The following is a 22349-nucleotide window of genomic DNA, read 5'->3' on the forward strand; positions in this document are numbered from 1 at the left end:
TTTGCCTTCATCTCCCTTCAACTAGCACTGGGAAAGTTAAGATATACTGTTTTATGGTATATATGACACACACATATATTTCTTAGAAGGCAATTGGGTTATTTGCATGCATTATTTCTTTGTTCACAAAATTAATAAATTTATCTGTTTGCTTTTAACAACAAATGCAAATGTTAAGATGTTTTAGTTGGTAGTAGGATGGTATACTTTCATCCCTAATATCATGCTCTTTTATGAGTGCCCAGATCAATGCCATTCAGCATCACCCCAATTTTTCACTGAGCCAGACTGAACATACAATATACAGCATATTAGATACATATGAATGAAACAGCATGTTGCGATAATTTAAAGGACACAATGGATTACAGAGCAAGACCCTTTATCGTAGAGATGTACTTTGGTCAGTTTTAACTGTAATTATAACATGCAACTCAGCATTAAGCTATAAACTAAAAGTGCTTGTAACCATTAGAATGTTCCTTGAGATCAGCGCTAGAAAAAGGCTTGTGAACAGTCCTGCACTGGTAGGAATGGACAATATGACTCAACAGAATATTCTTGAGCGCTTTCTACAGACTAGTTTTAAATGTCTTTTGTGATGGTGCTTCTACTACTTCCCTAGAGAGGTCATTCTACAGTCTAATAATTTCACTGGTTCACTAAGACAGCATACCTAATGAGGCTGGACAAGAAAATAGGTACCTGTACAGCCCCACATCAACCCATTCTAAAAAGGAGAAATGGCAGCATAATGAGCAAGAAAAGATTGATACCAAAAGAGGAAGCAGTGGATGGGGACGAGAGAGAGAGAGAGAAGGACAAGTAATAATATAAAAGGCTGTTTCCCAGACTTCATTCTTTTCAAATAGGAGCAGTTTAACATTTAATTTGAAGCACAGTTAATGACTACGTATTGGAATTATTTTAGAAAAGAAGAGCATAGAAGATATATATATCCATCTTGTCTTACATGAGTGAATAAAACTTCATTCTTGACCTCTTCAAGACTTTCGTTCGGGGTCCAGGCTTCAGCAAAACTCAAGAAATCCCACTTCTCCTTATCACCTTCTTCAGCCTGCAATTTCTCCTTCTTCCCATTCAACGTGCTGCCTGTAACTTTGGCCTGCAGACAGATGAAGTTAATCATTTCACACTTCAGAGTAAATTTAGTTGCTTAAGTTTACTAAGCATTACTTCCCTTTCAAACATAACTCAGCAACTGTAAAAGTGCAGAACACAATTTAGTAGTTCAAAGTAAAAAATGTTTTAAATAACTGACTGAAGATCTATAAGGCTACCATCTGATACTCCTTCAAATCCTCTATCAAGATTCACTAGTGCCACAATGCCAAGGTGAAATCTACTACTGTATGATGACTTGGCAATGGGACAGTTGGGGGAACTCAATATTTATCGATTTATGTTACTACAAAACTTAAATAATATATGTCCCTTTCACAAAGCCTTTATATGTTTGCGACGGTTCTCGGGATAGCTAGAGTTGAGAGGCACCTTGCTAATACCTGCCCTTAGTGTGAGGAAGCCTGCAAGGGTCAGCTCTCTGATTCTCCCAGCCACAGGAAACACCTAGTGCTTTTTACAATCTGTCTTACCCATTCCAATGGCCACAGGGCAATAGAATAAAAACAAATACAAAATAATAAAGGAGAGATGGGAGCAAATTCCATACCCTAGCAACCACTGAAGTAAAAGCACAGTTAATTGCTGACTTCAGATGCTGTGGTGGAATCCTTAAGTGGCAGGTGGTGTCTGAATATTGAGATTCATCTCTACAATGCTCAAGGAGCCAGGTCTTGAATGTAGCCAAGGCAATATTAATGTTGGGATTTTCAAAGAAGCCTAAGGGAGTTAGGCATACAACTCTCATTGAATTGTAATGGGATTCAGGTACTTAGCTTCCTTAGACTCCTTTGTAAATCCCAACTTAAAACTTTGAAAGCCACACGTCTTTCTAGGTATGACATATTGGAAAGCAACTGTAAACATACCAACAACACATACTAGTTTCCAAAACATCACATGGATCAGGCATATTAAAAGCTACTGAAAGATCCAGCGTGACCAAAATAATCAGCTGATTTTGATCAGCCAGAAGAAAATCAATCATGAATCTGAGATGAGCAGCCTCTGCTTCAAAAGAAAGCCAAACACAGAGTGGAACTAATCAAGGATGCTGGGTATCCAAATATGCCTGGAATTGAACAGCCATCACCTTCTCAGTCACTCTTCCAAAAAAGACTGAGAGTTACTGACAAGCGTATCAGCAACAAGAGATGGTTTCTTGGATTGGTGTCTGGGAAATTAACCTGTGTGTTTAAGAATGTTCAGCAGCCTTTCTGACCAAAAAAAGACTAAATAGTGCACATCAGCTCGTACATGTCCATTTGTCATACTAGCATGTCTCTGAAGCTATCATCTTGTACTCTAGAGTCCCAGGTGTTTGTTGTTTTTTTAAGTAAATGTCTAATTGTTAAGGTTGCAAAGAAAACCACAGAAATGTGAAAAGAGTAAATGAAGCTTAGATGAGCCTGCAGATAGCTTGAAACAATAGACCTGATAGGTGTGAAGTGCCAATGAGGGGTTAATTCAGATGCCCATTGACGATAATTTAAATGTCAACATTGCAAATTATTTTATTCCTCCTGTATAAAAAGAGAGTGACTGCTACAGATCTGCACAATTTACTGTGAGTTGCATCTAATTTTGATGTCACAAGTAAGTGGTGTTTGAGAGATATCACCACTGATTTCCCCCGACCCAACCCAGTCAAGGAGGAGCCAAGCCCAAGAACCTAGCAGAGCCCAGGGTCATATTCAAATCCCACTAAGTGGGAGCCAGTATTTGCACAATCTATTAAGAGCAGCATCTCATTTTGGTGAGTCATATAAGTGGAGTTTATTTTGTGGGCACAGCTAGTGCTCATCAATAATGGCACTACAGCTAATCGATTTACTCTGAATAAAGCCCAGAAAAACACTGACATCACAAACAAAATACAAATCAAACACAACCAATGGATAACAATAATATTCCTTTAAGGGGCTAAATTTTTAGTGTCACGCATTAGAATTTTGGTGTACAATCTTTCTTAATGCGAATGTCTATTTTGCAGATGAAGACCGCCAACCAATGCAATCGTAGTCATTTTAGTATTTTCCCTTAATTAAGTCAGGTTTAGAGGACAGTGGTTACTTGCAGCATCCTTCCTTCATGTCTTCTTTCCAGTCCTTTGATACCTGTCATAAGTAAGCTATCACAACTAGCTGTTAACTCTCTTTCCAAACTTTGATGTGAATATTTCTAAAACTATCATCTTTTCAAATGTCAATTTCTATAGTTTTCTAATAGAACCTTCAGTTAATATTTTCGAGGATGAAAAGCAGTTGTCTCAAAAACAACCTCATCCAAGCCATCCCAATTTCACAATTGTTAGTGGAAAGACAGAAATTAAATGTTTTGTGATGTTAATCTTGTCTACCACTACATAAACCTGCTGAATCTTACTGGATCCTTTAATGATCTTTTCTTCCCTATTTGCATCTTAAAAAACAAAACATGTTTATCTTTGCCTCTTACGAAAGGATAGCAGAAAAGATAAAAGTTAGTTCTGAATAAAAGTTGTCATTCTGGTCCCCTGCAATTGTACATATACTGGTTGCTTTAATATCCTGAGATTAGGACAATGCCCCTCTACAGAATCCTCCACAGCAAACATCCTTGAACACTGTGGATTCCAGACACACATCAAACACTTCGTTGATTACTTTGTTTTATTTCAATACATACCTTGCGATTCAACATTGCCCACATAAGAGGATCTAAAGTTCCTTTTGCAATAAGGTAGTGGATATTTACAGAACTGCATTGTCCAATTCGATGTGCTCTGTCTTCTGCTTGCTTCATGTGTCCAGGGTCCCAGTATAACTCAGCAAACACAACGTGAGTGGCAGCAGTAAAAGTTAAACCCTAAACAAAATTAGTAAAAGCAGTGTTGATTCACTGATTAATCAAATGCTAGACAGAGAAGATGTGACTCTATAAACACACAAGTACATTTCACTGAATGACTGAACATCAGAAGGGAACTACTACAAATAATGTAAAATATTTTTATAATGGCAATAAGATACTGGAGACAAAAGGTGGATGAGCCAATATCTTTTATTGGACCAACTTCTGTTGCTGAGAGAGAGAAAGACAAGCTTTTGAACTTACACAGAACTCTTCTTCAGATACTGGGTGACCTGGACAGCAGATGGTTCATAGACAGATACATGTTGGGTTTTTTTCTAAGGCGAGTCAAGGCATTTTGCTTCTTGTTGCAAGCAAAACAGGATTATTAATTTTATGGTTGCTCCATTGAAGAGTAACCCACACCAACTATACTGCAGTACTGATTTAAGCATTGAAAATGGATATGACAATTATTAATGCTTCTGAAGTATTTGTGCCCATAACAACATGAAATAGCGACAGCTGGAAATGTCAGTAAGATATAGATAAACCGCAGTATTGTGTAACTGCCACCACATTGCTTCCCCAGCAAACAACAGTGAAAAGTGATGTTTGCTTCTTATTACATTGGTGCTTTTAGAAATGAGTGAACTCACACCAACATCCTATTTAAGTACAGGCTGACACTTTCCTTGCTTTGGTTCTGTAGAAATAATTTCAACTTAAATTCAGTACCGATTATAGGGTTGGTGCTAAATTGGTTGCTGAATGCAAAAGCCTCATGATATAGGTCACTTATAGTGAGACATCATATGTATATGCTTTGTCTTTTTAAATTTTATACTTCAAATTGCATTGTCCAATATCTACTTTTTTTTTTTTAATCTTACCTGACCAGCAGCCTGAATGCTCAGGATGGCCACACGAGTATCAGGATCCTTCTGAAACTGATGGACAAGATGGATTCTTTCTACTGAAGGAACACTTCCATCTATCCGAATGTAACGTGCCTATAACATCCCACAAATTGCATTGTCCAATATCTACTTTTTTTTTTTTAATCTTACCTGACCAGCAGCCTGAATGCTCAGGATGGCCACACGAGTATCAGGATCCTTCTGAAACTGATGGACAAGATGGATTCTTTCTACTGAAGGAACACTTCCATCTATCCGAATGTAACGTGCCTATAACATCCCAAGATAATGGCAAATTTACATAATGATTCCCATAATTTACATAAAAGAAATTTTTTTTTGGACAACTATCAAAAAACTGGGAATCAGAATAGCTTTGTTCTACTCCTAACTCAGGACCATAGGACCTCTGTGTTTCAGTCTTTTCTATCTGTAAAATAGGGATAATCATCTCACCTACCACATGGGAGTTCAATGAGGCTTAATTCATTTATTAATGTTTGTAAAGCAACACGGAATCTTTAAATGGAAGGTGTTACAGAAGAAAATTATTTCACTGTGAGGATTATTTATTAATATTCTCTTTAATTCCAACTACCATTTTTTGAGCTATTATAGTACACTGAAACAGTACACTATTTTAGCAATGACCTAAAGGACTTACTCTACGATAGTATAATGGCAAGGAATCTGGCATTTATTGTTCCAGATACAAGTGTTTACATTATTTCTCAAAACTATTCTACAACCAAGATCTTTTCAATACTGACTGTGGCCCTGATTCCACAAACACTCACATGAATTACTGAGAACTCAAGGAGCTATGCAAGTGCCTCAGTGTTTGCAGGATTGGGGCCTAATAATATAATCTTTGGAAGAGGTCATTTTTAAACTCTATGAAGAGCATTTAAAATTACCTTGTTTTCTATGGCTGCCTCTGTACAAGCTTGGAGCATGCTTAAGTGGTGAGCAAAAACCAGAAATTTAAGTTTGTCATTCTCAAGCATCATTTTGATATAGTCCTTTACTGCTCCTGCCTAGAACACAAGAAATGGTGAAATTTTATTAGTTCTACAGACTATACAAAAAATTCAGACAGTGATGGTTTCTGCTTTAATTCCTTTTGTGATGTAGACTTTATTAGGAGGACAGAAAGTTAACCATTTTTTAAATCGTATGAGTCATGTTCTAACAGAGAAAAGCCTTTCCAGATACTGTCTTCATGATTTTAATGATCCGCTGTTCCTTTACAAGTTTCTCTTAACTTCAAAGGATTTGATAGTTTTGTGGTGCTTGTTAAGGATTAAAATGCAATTTTTAAACTCCTTTTAGCTAAAATAATGACTACTCAGATTGATCATTTAATATGCTGACAATCTAATGAATATCAATTGATTTCTGTCCTAGAGATATTTAAAGGGACACCAACAAAAAAAAATGCATTAAAAAAAATCTGCACCTGTGTCCCTAACACCACTGATTAAAACTGAAAGAATAATCTAATTCACTTTTTCCTATTTCTACTCACGTTAGGCTTGCAAAATATTTTAAAAACTTAGCAAACTAGAGTCATTTAAAATGATTAATATGATATTGGTATTGATATGGTATCAATGGAAGATTATTCCTGTTAAGTATTTGATACAGAAGACTATACTCTTTGACCTTAATATCATTAATATAAAGGTTAATTTGTTACCTAATTAAGTGGCTCTTTTAGTAATGAATGATACGATCACAGAAAATTTCCAAAGTTTTCTCCATCAAAGTTTAGTCTATCACTCTTGTGCAAAGCATTGGTTAGTTATGAATTATTTGTATTACAGTAATAATTAGAAGACACAGACAAGTTGGGGCCCCACTGTGCTGAGCACTATACAGGCATATATTAAGACACTTCCTGTCCCAAAAATGTTACAATCTTAGTTTAAGACAACATGCAGCTCATAAAACAAACAAATGGCAGGAGAGAGGGAAGGTTAAGAGTGGAATTTGGGGAAACAGTAATACGAGCATGTTATGGACACACGGGACTAAATAGTACATAGTTTGTTTTGGTTTGTAAGGAGGGATTTGAAGGAGCGTGCAGTAGTGGCTTTGCAGATTGTTTGGAGGGAATGCATTTGAGAATAGGGTGTCAGCGGAGGGACTCATAGGGCCAAGAAGATAATTTTGAGGGAGGTAAACTTGCAGTAGTAAAAATGCAAATCTCAACTCTCACTGAACTCTGAAGTCTGCAGATTCAGGCACTAAACCATTTGAAGTTAGGCAACTATAAAGTTACCTGTGAACGGACAAAAGAGTGGCTCAGTAACTGGTGATTTGATTAGCAACAGTCATTTCCAGTAGATTTTTTTTTTACATCTTAAGACCTAAGGAAACAGATGTGGCTTTATATAAAAATTTTATTATTGGGCTTTTGTTGAGATTTCAGATGAGTCTCCCCTGACCCTAATGTATTTAAAGAAAGTCAATGGATTTAATTTATTTAAAAAAGCAATTCTGAAAGTTTCTTTCAATTATTTGGTCCAAATGTTTTTACTGTTCACTGCTATAAACAATATTTAACTCAAGATTTTTTTTTTGATTTTCAACAACAGAAAATACCGATGAGTAAACATAATTTTTATAAATATTCAATGTGATGCAAAAGCATAACAGTGTTATGAAAGTTTTCAAATATTTTGCAACTGGATCTCAAGTTTCCCTAAAGATAAAATAAAGAGCACTCAGTTAAGCTTCAGCTATGTTGCCATAGCAAATAGACTAAGTCACAGAACTTTTAATACAGTTTCTTTTGGCCTAAGTAGCATATCTATTATGATTTACCTTTTCAAAGTATTTACAGCAGTAAACGCCTACATTGTTTTTTAAGAGCTTCACATATAAGGTTAACTTACAATTATTGTAATACTTATTTGAATTCTCTTTCCATATTTGGCAAAGGTAACTATATGCTGCTTTTGACAGTAGTTTAACAAGTCTGAAGATACCCGCACAGTAGTTCTGCTAAGCACTTTTCCACAAAAAGAATGTGGTTTTTAAAAGGGCCTACCAGTATGCAAATTAACCTAGAAAAATATTTCTTTTGTGCTATGTAACTCTTGCTTTTTGATTTTTTTTAAAAACCAGGAGAGAGAGCAAGAGAAAGGAAAGTGAAATACAGTAAATAACCTTACATTGGCACAGAAGGAAGGCAAATTATTTTCCCCTTGCTAATTTGTTTTGTGTCTCAGTTGAAACAGCTTAGTCAGTGTAGAGTTCCTCCTCTTTATTTGCTTTGACAGGCAGGATGACTATCAACTACTGTGCAGGGTTTTCCCACTATATCTGCCTCATCAAGTTAGATTTCTTTTTATCTTAAAAAAAAAAAAAAAGAAAAAAAATCTGTTAATCCATTCTAGCTCCTAACCTAAGAAGGTGAGTCTGGACGCAAAATCTGCACTATTCCCACATTCACAAAAAGCACATTAGCCAGAAGGTGATTAGGTAAGGGCTTGTCTACACTACCCCTTGGGGTCGATTTAAGATACACAACTTCAGCTAGGTGAATAGTGTAGCTGAAGTCGACACACTTAGATCGACTTACCCCGGTGTTTTCACTGCGATAAGTCAACAGCTGATGCTCTCCCGTTGACTCCGCTTGCGCTTCTCGTTCTGGTGGAGTGCTGGAGTCGACGGGAGAGTGCTCAGAGGTCGATTTATCGCGTGTATACTAGACGTATACTAGATGACCCCTGCTGCATCGATTGCTGCCCGCCAATCCGGCGGGTAGTGTAGACAAGTCCTTAGATGTGAGGGAAGTTTGGTTTTGGAAAGAGAAGAAAAGAAAGCCTTGTCTTGCGATAGCTTTAACAGTCCGCAAATAACAGCCTAGGCACAAGACGATTAGATAGCTGCTGAAAAAAGCTTGGAACTTTGTTACAACCGTCATCAGATTAGTGTACAAGGATTCACCCACTGGATATCACCTGCTCTTTGGCTTCTGGGTCTGAGCAGAATCTAAGCACTGTCTCAGGCTTTGGACCTCTGGGCACACTTCTGGGGACACATCCTCTAACTAGCACCCAACCCAGAGAGAGAAAACTTTTTACCCGCCCAACTGCCCAGGCCCTGCAACTTGTGCCAGCTGTCCCAAGCAGCTCTTGCACATTCCCAAAGTTTCACTGAAGCTGTTGATCCTCTAACTTACTGTTACCCCCGTTAGGGACAATGTGACATTGAATGCAAGAGTCAAAAAGACAGTGCAAAGGAATTTCTAAAATAATTACCCTTTACTCATAGAAAACACACAAAAGCTATACAGATCTATGGAAAAATAGCAAAAACCTGCATGCAAACCCCTCTCTCAGTTTCCTCACCACTCAGAGTCCATTTGGCTTTGGTCAGTCCTTTCAGGGTTCCAAGACCCTCCTTTGCTACTGCCCAGCCTTGCCTTCTGGGCCTGGGTCTCCTCTCTCTCTAAAATTGCCTGTAAGGAAGTCCTCCTTTTATAAAGGTTCCCACTTAAGGTGACTTTCCTCAGTGTCTTCAAGTCCCTCATTAGAGAATCCATTCCTTGGGTATAAGTCCCCTGAAAAGAAGTTATCTATCCTCCAGTAATCATGGCTGATCAAGACATTTAGTCAGCGCTGATTCCACTGTTGGTGCCCACCTCATGTGCATGAGATATTTTTTTTTTTTTAATAGTAGTGTGCAGTAGGGCCATGCATGAGCCCTGTGCCTTCTTGTACTCCCACACAAGGGCATTAGGGGCAGGGCATCCAAGATCCACCTTCATTTCCCTTGCAATTTGAAACTCAAAAAGCAGGAATAGAGGACAGGTCATGGGACCACACTGACTACATCTCGAAGAAAGACAATTAAAATGTAAGTAACTGTTCTTTCTTGAGTATGTGTCACTGTGAATACCATTGTAGGTGACTGGCGGGCAGTCAGGATGGTGGTAATGAGGAGTTTCAGCTATGTGCGTTGAACAGTGATGAATTTGGCATCAGCTCTGGAAGATGAGTCCAATGCATAAGTCTTGACAAAGGTCAGTGGGACACTCCATGTTGCCGTTTTGCAGATATTGGAAATTGGTACATTTCTGAACCAGGCAGAGGATGTTGCTTGAGCTCTGATGGAGTGAGCCTTGATGTTTATTGGGATTACATCAGCTAACACATTTGTAATCCATTCCCAGTATCCTCTGTGAGGAGAGGGTTTGAACTTGAGAACACGTGCCCATGACTATAAATAGATGGAGCAACAATCTGAACAATTTGGTCCTATCAGTGTAATAAAGCAATGGTCTTGGATATATCTGGTGTCTTTAATTTATTTTCCTTTGATGCCAAGTATGCCATCAGGAAGAAAACAGGCAGACTGATTGACTGGTTTAGATGAAATTCTAAAGCCACCTTAGGAATGAACTTTGGATAAGGTCCCAGCAACACCTCATCCCTATGGAATTTTGTATAGGAACTCAGGCTTAGCCATAATTGCCTAACACTTAGTCTCCTGGCTAAAGTGTTATCCACTAGGAAGATCATCTTCAGATGTGGTGCAGGGAGTAGGTTTGAATGGAGACTCCATCAGTGTCAGGACTAAATTGAAGTCCCAAGTCGGAGCAAGTTCTCTGACCAGTGGGGAAGTGCCTAACAGCCCTTTAAGAAACTTTGATACCATGAGAAAAGACTGAGCATGACTATACAGGTGGATGCTAAGCTGAGATTGCTATGAAATATACCTTAGTAGAGATGAACAAGAGGCTATCCTGTATAAGTGCAATAGATAAGGATCTGTGATATTGAGCCTGGATCTGGTCAAGACCACGATGGACTGGCCATATAAGAACATAAAAACGGCCCTACTGGGTCAGACCAAAGGTCCATCTAGCCCAGTATCATGTCTTCTGACAGTGGCCAGTGCCAGGTGCCCCAGAGGGAATGAACAGAACAGGTAATCATCACATGATCCATCCCGTCGCTCATTCCCAGCTTCTGGCAAACAGAGGCTAGGGACACCATCCCAGCCGATCCTGGCTAATAGCCATTGATGGACCTATCCTCCATGAATATATCTAGTTCTTTTTTGAACCCTGTTATGGTCTTCGCCTTCACAACATCCTCTGGCAAGGAGTTCCACAGGTTGACTGTGTGTTGTGTGAAGAAATACTTCCTTTTATTTGTTTTAAACCTGCTGCCTATTAATTTAATTTGGTGACCCCTAGTTCTTGTGTTATGAGAAGTAGTGAATAACACTTTCTTATCTTCTTTCTCTACACCAGTCATGATTTTATAGACCTCCATCATATCTCCTCTTAGTCATATCTTTTCCAAGCTGAAAAGTTCCAGTCTTATTAATCTCTTCTCATACGGAAGCCGTTCCATACCCCTAATAATTTTTGTTGCTCTTTTTTCTTGCCCTTAACATGAACTTCCTCTATTTAAATGGATATATTCTACTGGTGGATACTTTCCTGCTCTGTGCCAGGATTTCTTGGACCTATAGGAAGCAATCTTGGTCAATGGTATTCAATCAGCCAAAAGCCATGCTCTGAGGTCCAGTGACTTCGAGTTCACATGGAGTATCTGGCCATGGTGTTGTGAGGTCAGGTCCACGCAGTCTGGGAGCTAGATCAGAGACAGATGGACATGTAGTAGGTCTGTCAGCCAAAACTGCCTTGGCCAATAAGGAGCTACAAGAAATATTGTGGCTTTGTTGCCTTTGATTTTGGAAATCACCCTGGGGATTGGTGGAAAGGCATACAAGAGGTTTTGAAGACACTGCACAAGGAAGGTGTCCACTAACAACCTCAGATTCATACCCCTTTGGAATAAAAGTTCTTGCAGTTGGTGTTCATGATGATGGCAAACAGGTCTGTCACCAGAGCCCCTCAAAGACTACTTGTGAGTGGTAAACAAGTGTCTCCTCAGGAAGTCTGCCAGGTTGTTGTTGATATCCGGGAAGTGAAGAGCCCTCTGGGTTATCCTATGCTAGTGGCACCACATCCAGAGCTTGATGATTTTCAGGCACAGTGATGATGAATATGTGCCTCCTTGCCCATTTATGTAGTGCACTGTGGAAGGACTGTCCATCAAGATCTGTAGAGTTTAGAAGAACAGTTAGGAAGGCCATGCAAGTTAGCCTGAAGGCTCTGAGCTCCAGGAGAAATATAAATAAAGGAAAGGAATTATTTAAATTCAAAAGATGTTAGGACAAGGAGCAACAGCCTACTGTAAACATAATATTGGGGTGGGGGGGGAACTTAGTGGTGAGAGCAAATTGGTAGTGAAACTGACTCCCAAGATTGGTCAAAGCACAAGCATTGTCATTGTTGGCATCTAAGAAGACAGATAAGATATTCAATGCAGAATGTCAGACTGAAAGTTCAAATAGTCTCTTCTTGCTAAACATCTGATAATGCTGTTCAGAATTCTGAGACTGAAGAAGTCATGCAAAAGTGCTTTGCCAATTTATTACTCTGCCAGATAGTTTTAGTTTGTGCTTATTATACCAGAGATACCACAAATCATCAAAAACATTTCACATAATTAGCTATCCACCTCTAAAAAAATATGGGAAGTTTTGGTGACCGAAGATCACCCAAATGCCCAACTGTCCCAATTCTGTGAAGAAGCATGAAGAGTCCACTAGTTAGGTGATTACACACTGGAAGCACATCATATAAAAACAGTAGAAAAAGAGATAATTAAAACATATGATTGAATACATATTTAAAATAAAACTATAAAAAGATTTCATTACCTTGGCAATGGCAGTTTGTTTATACATGCGTGTAATCAGACCCATGACTTGAACAAAGTGGCTTTCAGCGACATCTGAATTTGGAGCCCTCATTAATTTCTCCCACTCTTCAAAGCTGGTATTCAGTTCCTGAACGGGGGAAGAAAAATGTTTAGAGGTACAATATAAATGGCAGAACAATTACTGCTTCTGTGAATCATGTCCTACCTTCCTACCAAAAGGAACGGTAAGGAAGGAGATTATATTCAAAGATGCCAGTTTTTTCATAGAAAAACATCAGTACAGCAGCAAGTCAGTCACATGTTCCTACCAATAATAGAAACTTGTGACAAGCTGCGGGCGAAAATAAAGCTCACTCTGTTAACATTATGAATCAAACACTAAGCACTTTTTATTAAGAAGAAGTACTGAACAAGCAAAAAGAATTCTAATTATATATGAAAGTGGAGCATCAGGAAAATATAATCATGTAACAAAGAACATTAATGGTAAGATTTAGTTTTAGTCAATCAGCCAAGATGACCTGATGAAACTTATTTAAATAAAAATACAATGTAATCAAACCTTCACAATATTTTCCTTTGTTACAAATAACTAAACAAAAACAGGTTTCAGAGGAACAGCCGTGTTAGTCTGTATTCGCAAAAAGAAAAGGAGTACTTGTGGCACCTTAGAGACTAACCAATTTATTTGAGCATGAGCTTTCGTGAGCTACAGCTCACTTCATGATGAAGTGAGCTGTAGCTCACGAAAGCTCATGCTCAAATAAATTGGTTAGTCTCTAAGGTGCCACAAGTACTCCTTTTCTTTAAACAAAAACATTAATTCTACTTGATTGATCTAATGCCATTTATGCTGATTTTCATGTGCTGTTAAATACTTAACAGATATAACTATTTGGTACTCTGGTCACAAGGTCTGGGCACCTTTAAACGTAAGATAGACTCTTGGCCCAGATTACCTCCCCCAATGTAGATGTTAATTCTTGTAGGGCATGGGTATTCCATCTTATCCCTTTTAGCATCCAGATGTGAGCCCAGGGTAGGGAGAGACAGACACACTTGTGAGAGTTGCATTAGAGGTGCGTGTTTGAGGCCTTCTGACACTCATTCCCTAGAACTCTTGCTCCCAATCCTACAACATGCACAAACTGCGATGTGACCTGGGGAAGGGGTCTTATGGGAGGGAATGACTGTGTGTAAGGAAGAAATGGGGTGGACTTGTGGAGGGAGAGCAGGGGAATGGGAATTTAACTTTTAATTGAGAGTGGAAGAAAATTAAAAAAAAAAAAAAAACAACTGAATAAATTAAACAGATGTATAAAACAGGAATGTAAAATGTTAACCGGTTAGCATTAGTCTTAATGGTTAACTCACCTTAACCATTAACTCCCAGGCCAGCTGGGAGGCTGGCCGATCGCAGCAGCCCTGCGCCCGCTGAAGCGGCCCCAGCTGCGCCGCCCAGCCACAGCAGCCCCAGCCGCATCTCCAGCCAGAGGAGCACCACCCAGATGGAGCAGTACCACCCAGCCGCACCGGTCAGCCCCTTAATCGGTTAACCATTTAAACGAAATATTTTTAAATAAATTAAACAGTTAACTTTTAAAATGGTATTTACATCCCTAATATAAAATGGAATATACTTATAAAACAACGGTGAATAGACCAGGGTTGGGGATGAGTAGTCATTTTAATAATTTGATGGGAAAGAAATGGAGACAAAACTTTTAAAAGGGGAAAAATATTTGCTACCTTTGTTACTATTATGATAAAAGCCAAACCAAAATCAGAAATAGTGAAGAAATTAACACACTTAATCTAATACCCCATTATTTTCTTCTAATACAATAATATATTTATTTATTTATCTAATATCATAATTTTTGAGAAACGGACAATTTTAATGGGGTTTATTTCATGTCCTCAAACTCACTTGAGTGATTGGGCTACACAAACTGTTTACATGTAAATGTGTAGCATGAAAAACATAATTCCAGAGTATACAAAATCTTCCATTGGGAACTTTGGTACAGTACAACAGTTATCATGAGACTAGGGTCTGAAAGCAAACTACCTCAACCACAATCCAAATAAGTCTGAGATAGAATCATACAACCATAGGACTGGAAGGGACCTCGAGAGGTCATCTAGTCCAGTTCCCTGGTCCAGTCCCCTGCACTCATGGCAGGACTATTATCTAGACCAGACTTGACAGGTGTTTGTCTAACCTGCTCTTACAAATCTTCAATGATGGAGATTCTGCAAACTCCCTAGGCAGTTTATTCCAGTGCTTAACCACCCTGACAGTTAGGAAGTTTTTCCTAATGTCCAACCTAAACCATCCTTGCTGAAATTTAAGCCCATTGCTTCTTGTCCTAGCCTCAGAGATTAAGGAGAACAATTTTTCTCCCTCCCCCTTGTAACAGCCTTTTATGTACTTGAAAACTGCTATCTTGTCCCCTCTCAGTCTTCTCCTCTCCAGACTAAACCTAATTTTTTCAGTCTTCCCTCATAGGTCCCTCATAAAGGTTTTCTAAACCTTTAATCATTTTTGTTGCTCTTCTCTGGACTTTCTCCAATTTGTCCACATTCTTCCTGAAATGTGGTGCCCAGAACTGGACATAATACTCCAGTTTAGGCCTAATCAGCATGAAGTAGAGCAGAAGAATTACTTCTCGTGTCTCGCTTACAACACTCCTGCCTAAACCTTTCAGAGGATGTTTTTCGCAATAGTGTTACACTGTTGACTCATATTTAATTTGTGATCCACTATGACTCCCTGATCCCTTTGTGCAGTATTCCTTTCTATGCAGTCACTTCCCATTTTGTACGTGTGCAACTGATTGTTCCTTCCTAAGTGGAGTGTTTTGCATTTGTCCTTATTGAATTTCATTCTATTTACTTCAGACCATTTCTCCAGTTTGTCCAGATCATTTTGAATTTTAATCCTATCCTCCAAAGCACTTGCAACCCCTCCCAGCTAGGTATCATCCATAAACTTTATAAGTGTACTCTCTATGCTATTATCTAAATCACTGATTAAGATATTGAACAGAACTGGACCCAGAACTGATCCCTGCAGGATCCCACTTGACTGTGAATCACTGATAACTACTCTCTGGGAATGGTTTTCCAATCAGTTGTGCACCCACCTCATTGTAGCTCCAGCTAGATTGTATTTTCCTAATTTGTTTATGAGAAGGTCATGTGAGACAGTATCAAAAGCCTTACTAAAATCAAAATACACCAAATCTACCGCTTCCCCACTATCCACAAGGCTTATTACTCTGTCAAAGCTATTAGGTTGATTTGACATAATTTGTTCTTGACAAATCCATGCTGACTGTTATCACATTATCTTTTAGGTGTTTGCAAATTGATTGCTTAATTATTTGCTCCATTATCTTTCTGGATACTGAAGTTAAGCTGACCGGTTTGTAATTCCCCGGGTTGTCATTTCCCTTTTTATAGATTGGCACTATATTTGCCCTTTTGCAGTGCTCTGGAACCTCTCCCATCTTCCATGACTTTTCAGAGATCATCGCTAATGGCTGAGATATCTCCTCAGTCAGCTCCTTGAGTATTTTAGGATGCATTTCATCAGGCCTGATGCAGCCAGAGCCCTGGGACCCTCCCACCCCACAGGTTTCTAGAACCTGAGCTCCAGCCCTACTCCAGAAGTCTACACAGCAGTGAAACAGCCCCACAGCTGGAACTCCGCAAGCCCAAGTCAGCTGGCGTGGGCCAGCCACGGGTTTTTCTTTGCTGTGTAGACTTACCCTGTAAGGCCCTTTCCCTAATTTTGTCAGCTCTGTTAACTGTCAGTCAGTCTCCCAGAACCCATTACACTAGCTGTTCTATCCCAGTCTCTGCTGGTCCCACCCTAACCTTGCGTTATACACTCTCCACAAAGTTAAAAGAAAACCCAGTTGATGGATCATACTGAAAATCCTTTCAGGGGTTATACATTAAGGTTGGGGAAAGTTATTAGAAAGGACAGCAGAGATTATACCGACAGCCCTAATTGTATTTTTAAATCTCAATGTGTACTTAGATGCGCAGGTAGCAGCTACAAAGCCAAGAGCACTTTAGTTTATAAACAGCAAGAAGAGTCTTTTTCTTTTTGATGCACATTTTCCTATAGTTTACTCACGTGTATGTCAACTCAAGATTACTTTACTGCAACACACTGTACTGTTTGAGAGTACTCTGAAACTGAAATTGAATGTGACTGTCCACTTATTAAGTCGTGCACCCTCACGCAGAGAACACAGACACCAGAGCACTGGTTGTGCAAGAAGAGAGAGTGGGGAAAAGTGCTGGCCAGGCATTTTCTGTTGAAGAATTGTCAGGTTTGGAATGCTCTCACCTCTTGGTCTGCTAGAACCCAGATTTGTTAGCTTTCGGGGAACACCACAAAACTCGTATTTATTCTTGGGAATTAGAGGCAGAGACTGGTTGTTGGGATGCGTATACTTGGTCTTTGGATGGCCTGCTATTAAGGAGACATGCTTTTTTGTTATAATTATTGGTTGTCCCATAGATGTATTAAAGAACTTATTGGTTTAACTTTAATAAAGTTCCTGACAGATTAGAATGTACACTAAAAAGAGACAAAATATTAAACCCTGGGCAAGTTACTGAAGTTTATAATTTTAGATCAGAATATTTGATTATGTGTAAAATGCAAGATTTTGAAAAAGACTGCAACTCTTGCTGGTGAATACAAAAACACTAGTCATGAACTAATTGTGTATGAAATTTCTTTCAGTGAACTACCCAATAAACACTGCAATTAAATGTATTACTGTACTTTTAAGTGTTGTAGTCATTGCAAATGTGCAGATTAAATTTCTTGTACTGAGGGTTTGTTCAATTTTTGTAACATAACTTAATTTGGCAAAATATAGGCGAGACAGAGAATTAAAACAACCAATGTGTGCTAATAAGTGTAATTAGACGATTTTGTAAGGTAATCTATAAAGAGACATTTCAAATTAATACAAATGAACCCTTAACTGCAGTTACTTCAATATATTCTCCTATATATACTCCTCTTATAGTGAAGCTTAATTTTTTGTTTGTTTATTTTTATAATAAACATTTAGAGTTCAAGTATTCTTTTGGAATGCAGTACCTGTTACCTACTGGTACCAGATAGTGTTAATCCACTTAAAATGCAGCATTTGTCACCTCTCTCTTTGGGGAAAGTATGAGTAAAAATCCCTGGCTCAGGGTTTTGCTGCAAATATTCCCAATAGGGAGAGAAGATGCAGTCTTGTTCTCTGTTCTTCAGGGAGTGAAGATACAGCCTTGTAGTGTCCCCACCCTCCACACCAGACATTCTGAGGTTGAAGAGGATGGGATCTTTTCTGTACCTCTAATACTGGTAAAATTCTGCTTATAAAGTGAAGCGTTTCTGTGGAAGGGAAACCCTTCACTCTGAGTTTTGGGTCCTGCACCATTTCAGGTGATGAAAACTTTGCTATTGACTTCAGTGGAGCTGGATCAGGTCCTGTAAGAGAGAGGCGAGTATGCACATGTATTTTATTATATGATACCAACAATTTATTTAAAATCCTAACACATTCTAATGTAGTTACTGTATGTGGTAGACTACATCATAGTGTATTATGTATGGCTCTTTTGGGGCAAGCTTCATAGATCGCTTGTGGATTCACCACCCATGGTAATGCAGTCACCTCATACCCATGGTGATAAAACCTATGCCCCATTATTTTATTTTTATGTGTATGTGTAACATAAACATACACTATATATAAATTCATGTTCCTTATATACAAAAATATATTCCAAATAATTCAGATAAAAAAGGATAGTAAACACAGTTAGATATTACTGCTAGCACCAAGTTTGTTAAATATTTAAAAATATTGAATGAGAGTCATTTCACCTTAGCCGCAGCTTTTGGGAGATCAAATGGAATGCGTTGTCTAATTTTGGGAGGCAACTGGGTTAGAACTTCATTCTTCAAGCGTCTGATCATTATGTTACTTAACAACTGATGTAATTCACCTAAGTTTGAAGCCCCTCTGCAGTCCCATAGAGTTCTTTTACCAAAAAACCTGAGAATGAGAAGGTGAGAGGGGTGATGAAACTTGTTCTGCTAACTTGAATCAACAATTTCTTTCATACACATTTGATTTATAACATGGGGCAAGATACCCATGTGTGTCAGAGCCGTACTCAGTGTACCTGGGTGTGAGGCACAGGTGGCTCTCCATTTCATTTCTGCCTCTCCACAATCCTAGAGGCTGGCAGGAACCAAAGTGGCCAAGAACAAGTTAGAGCAGTCTAGGGGCTGCTTTAATTTGCACCAGCAGATAAGGAGCCTCTCCACCAGCCAGGAGTATATTAAACTCTGGCCCTGCCAAGGCTGGAGGTCCACACTGAGCAGCCATCGAGCAGCATGTCTAGGCTAGAGCATCTCAGCTTTGTGCATTGCATCAGGTGGGGTAAAGGTTTCTGGCACCTCTGGAGGTGGGGGAAGGGATTGTTCTTTGTTTTGTTTCACTACTGCTGTTGAATTGCCTTATGCCCCCCACCCCTTTCAGCCCATTGGTTTGTACCCATTCCCTTACCTAATATTCTTTTGTATAAATGATCTCAGAACTCCTCTGTGTACAATTGGGTTTTTGTGTCAGGGGCTTCCGGATCTGCATAAGCAAAAGGGTAGGTGGAGGTGTCTAGATCTGAAGCAAAGAGAAACAGCTGCTACCAGCACATGTGCCAGTGCAGAGATGGGGAGGGGGTAGTTTGGTACAGTTCTTTCCTGATTGCCAGTGCAGCACAGCCAATACAGAGGATGATCACTGTTTTGGCTCTGTTGCTATAAATGTCCTAAGAAATGCTGAAGGCAGGCCAAAGATTGAGAAAGTCCTACTTTTGTTCCAAGAATTTTAACAACCCGCTTTCCTCCTTAAGAGTCTCTCTTCCCTGAGTGAATGATTAAGTGTCACCCCAACTGCCAGGTAACCTTTGAGCCCCCCACGTTCCATCTGAACACTCCCCTCTTTTGAACCCCTCTTAGTGCTATTTAACCAGCAGGGAAGATGGAAAGGGTCTTGCACACTGCCCCCCTTTCTGTTTTTAGCTTTTTTCTCACTCCTTTTCTATCATACTGGCCAGGAGATTAGCAGCACAAGTAGCATGACAAATTCCATCAAGATTTCATCAATTCTGAAGAGCTGCCCAACAAACACCTGCCCAGGATAGAAGTATATTGGAAACATCTGAAAGAATTTACAGTTCAGCAGCATTTTACTCTGCTGTCCAGAATCAACTTAGGAAGGGACACAGAGACTCATTTCTGAGCTGGTGAAGTATGATCATACCGTGAGGATGATGTATTCAGGAGGAAGATGCTGGCTACACCACTATTTAGAATCATAGAATATCAGGGTTGGAAGGGACCTCAGGAGGTCATCTAGTCCAACCCCCTGCTCAAAAGCAGGACCAATCCCCAATTAAATCATCCCAGCCAGGGCTTTGCACACTTCCTGTCCCGCTCCCCCATATTTATTTACTGAGTACTATATATACAATCCCCAGAAGACACTTTTTCTGTCCTAATTAGAGTCAAGGTGCTACCATTTTATTCATGTAAGTGAGAGAGGGGAAAGTTAAGAAATGGTAGGCAAAAAATTCAGACTCCCTCCAGACCTTTTACCTTCAGAAAGAGGTGACCTTGAATATCCAAGTCGAAAGATATGCTTGGAAAATACAGCATAAAAATGTTAAATCAAGCTTAAACATCATAGAACATTTTTATTTCAGCTCAATCATAAAGACAAAGTTATTTATTTTGAGCATGGCAGACCATCACTCAGTTTGATTTTTTGCACATTTATGGTATTCCAAAAATAAAATCATTATCCAGAATTGAATAGCTAACCACACTGTACATCCCACACACATTTGTGGTGTGAAAATTTCACATTCTCACAGTCAAAACACCTTAGAAAAAACAAAGTTACTCTGTCTGGATATCAGACAAAACTGTTTCATGGCATCTCAAATGCTAAAAAATTCATAAGCCAGGGGGTAAAACAAAAATTGTTTTGGGAAAATGGAACCTTAGAATATGAATTTTTATAAGAATATCATCCAAGTGAAAGTCAAGTTATCTGGCAAAATGAATTCCGTTAAGTAACAGAAATGTGTCTTCCCAAATCTGAGGTTCCAGAAACGTACATAAAGTTGAGAGCTAACATAACCACACCAGTGATAAAGATAACCATTAAGAATGACACAAAATGAATTTGTGGCATAACAAGGTTTTATAGATTAAGTTCTGAAAAAAAAATTATTTAAACCACAGTTTCTTAGCAAATCTGTTTCTGAGCAACTCCTCTTTCTTTTCTACTTTTAGAATACATCTAGAGAAACTGATTCTTAAATGAGAGAGAGAGAAATGTCTAGGGCACTGGACTGGAACTCAGGATACCTAGGTTCAATTCTCAGCTCAGCTACAGATACCCCACGTGAGCCTGGGCAAGACACTGTGTCTCAGTTCCTCATCTGTAAATTAGGGCAATGCTTCCTTATCTCACACGGGTATTGTGAGAATACAATACATTAGTGGTTATGAGATGATCAGTGATGAGGGAAATAAATAGCTGGACAGGTAGTCTAGCACAGGACTGGGGTGCCTGGACCGCCCAAGTTTTAAAGCTAGCTTTAAAACTAACTCAAAATATTTACTTTCTTCATTCCCCTGAATGGATAATTTACTTCTGGGGGAATTCTGTGCCACTGCACATGCACAGAATTTATGTCCCCGCAGATTTCTTTGCTTCCCCGCAGAAAAATGACTTTCTGATGGGCAAGCAAATGAAAGCCAGCAGTATTTTTTGGGTGCCCAGGGCAGCCAGCAGAGAGGTAAATAACTGTGGGGCAGGGTGCAGGACTAGGGAAAATCCATCTGGTGGCTCCTAACCAGCTGTTAGCCCCAGCTGGGCTGGGGAGGACAGGACTTCCTCTTCCCCTGCATAGAGGGTGGGTCTGACGCAGCCCCAGATGCCGATTTCTCCCCCAGCTGTAGGAAGCTCTGCAAACTCCCTCTGACCCCATGCTTCCTGTACCCATTGCTCCTCAGCTGCAGGGGGAGAGATCCGCCATCTGCCCAACCCCCGTGCATCCAGACTCATCATACCTAGACTCTCCCGCCGAGCCTCATCCCCTCCCCATCCCGCACCCAGAACCCCCCTCCCCCCCGATGAGCCTCACTCCCCGTGCACCTGGACCACCCCGATGAGCCACCCGGCATCTGGATCCCCACTGTACCAAGCCCCAATCAACTGCACCTGGATCCCCACCCTACTGAGTCCCACTCCCCCAGCATCTGGACCCCACCACTGAACCCCCCACACTCAGACCCCCCTGCCAAGCTCTATCCCCCTCCACCCCAACACCCCTACTGCTGAGCCCCAACTACCTTCATCTGGACCCCCCTATGGAGTCCCATTATGGTTGCACCCAGAACCCCCCAACAAGCCCCTGTACATCTAGATCTCCCCCCATACCCGGATCCCCCACTCAGCCGCCCATACCCAGATTGCCCCACACCTCTCAACCCACACCTGGATTTCCCCACACTAAGTCCCCTCCACAGTTCAATCCTGTCTTGCTGAGCCTGCCTGCCCACACCTGGTGCACCTTGCACAGAGGAGCATGCCCTGGG

At 39.8% G+C, this 22349-nt stretch overlaps 1 protein-coding gene across 1 annotated transcript in view; it reads right to left on the reverse strand.

Annotated features, from left to right (window-relative positions):
- Positions 1-22349, reverse strand: part of ZRANB3 (zinc finger RANBP2-type containing 3) — a 124531-nt gene that overhangs the window by 41255 nt on the left and 60927 nt on the right. Inside the window, exons 7-12 of the mRNA XM_075117783.1 lie at positions 18561-18732; positions 12648-12776; positions 5813-5932; positions 5046-5165; positions 3811-3990; positions 974-1126 (exon numbers count right to left, since the gene is read on the reverse strand). Of these exons, the coding sequence (XP_074973884.1) occupies positions 974-1126; positions 3811-3990; positions 5046-5165; positions 5813-5932; positions 12648-12776; positions 18561-18732 (874 nt within the window). The remainder of the gene's footprint in view (positions 1-973; positions 1127-3810; positions 3991-5045; positions 5166-5812; positions 5933-12647; positions 12777-18560; positions 18733-22349) is intronic.

This window comes from Caretta caretta, chromosome 11 (genome assembly GCF_965140235.1).
Source record: "Caretta caretta isolate rCarCar2 chromosome 11, rCarCar1.hap1, whole genome shotgun sequence".
Lineage (NCBI taxonomy): Eukaryota > Metazoa > Chordata > Testudines > Cheloniidae > Caretta > Caretta caretta.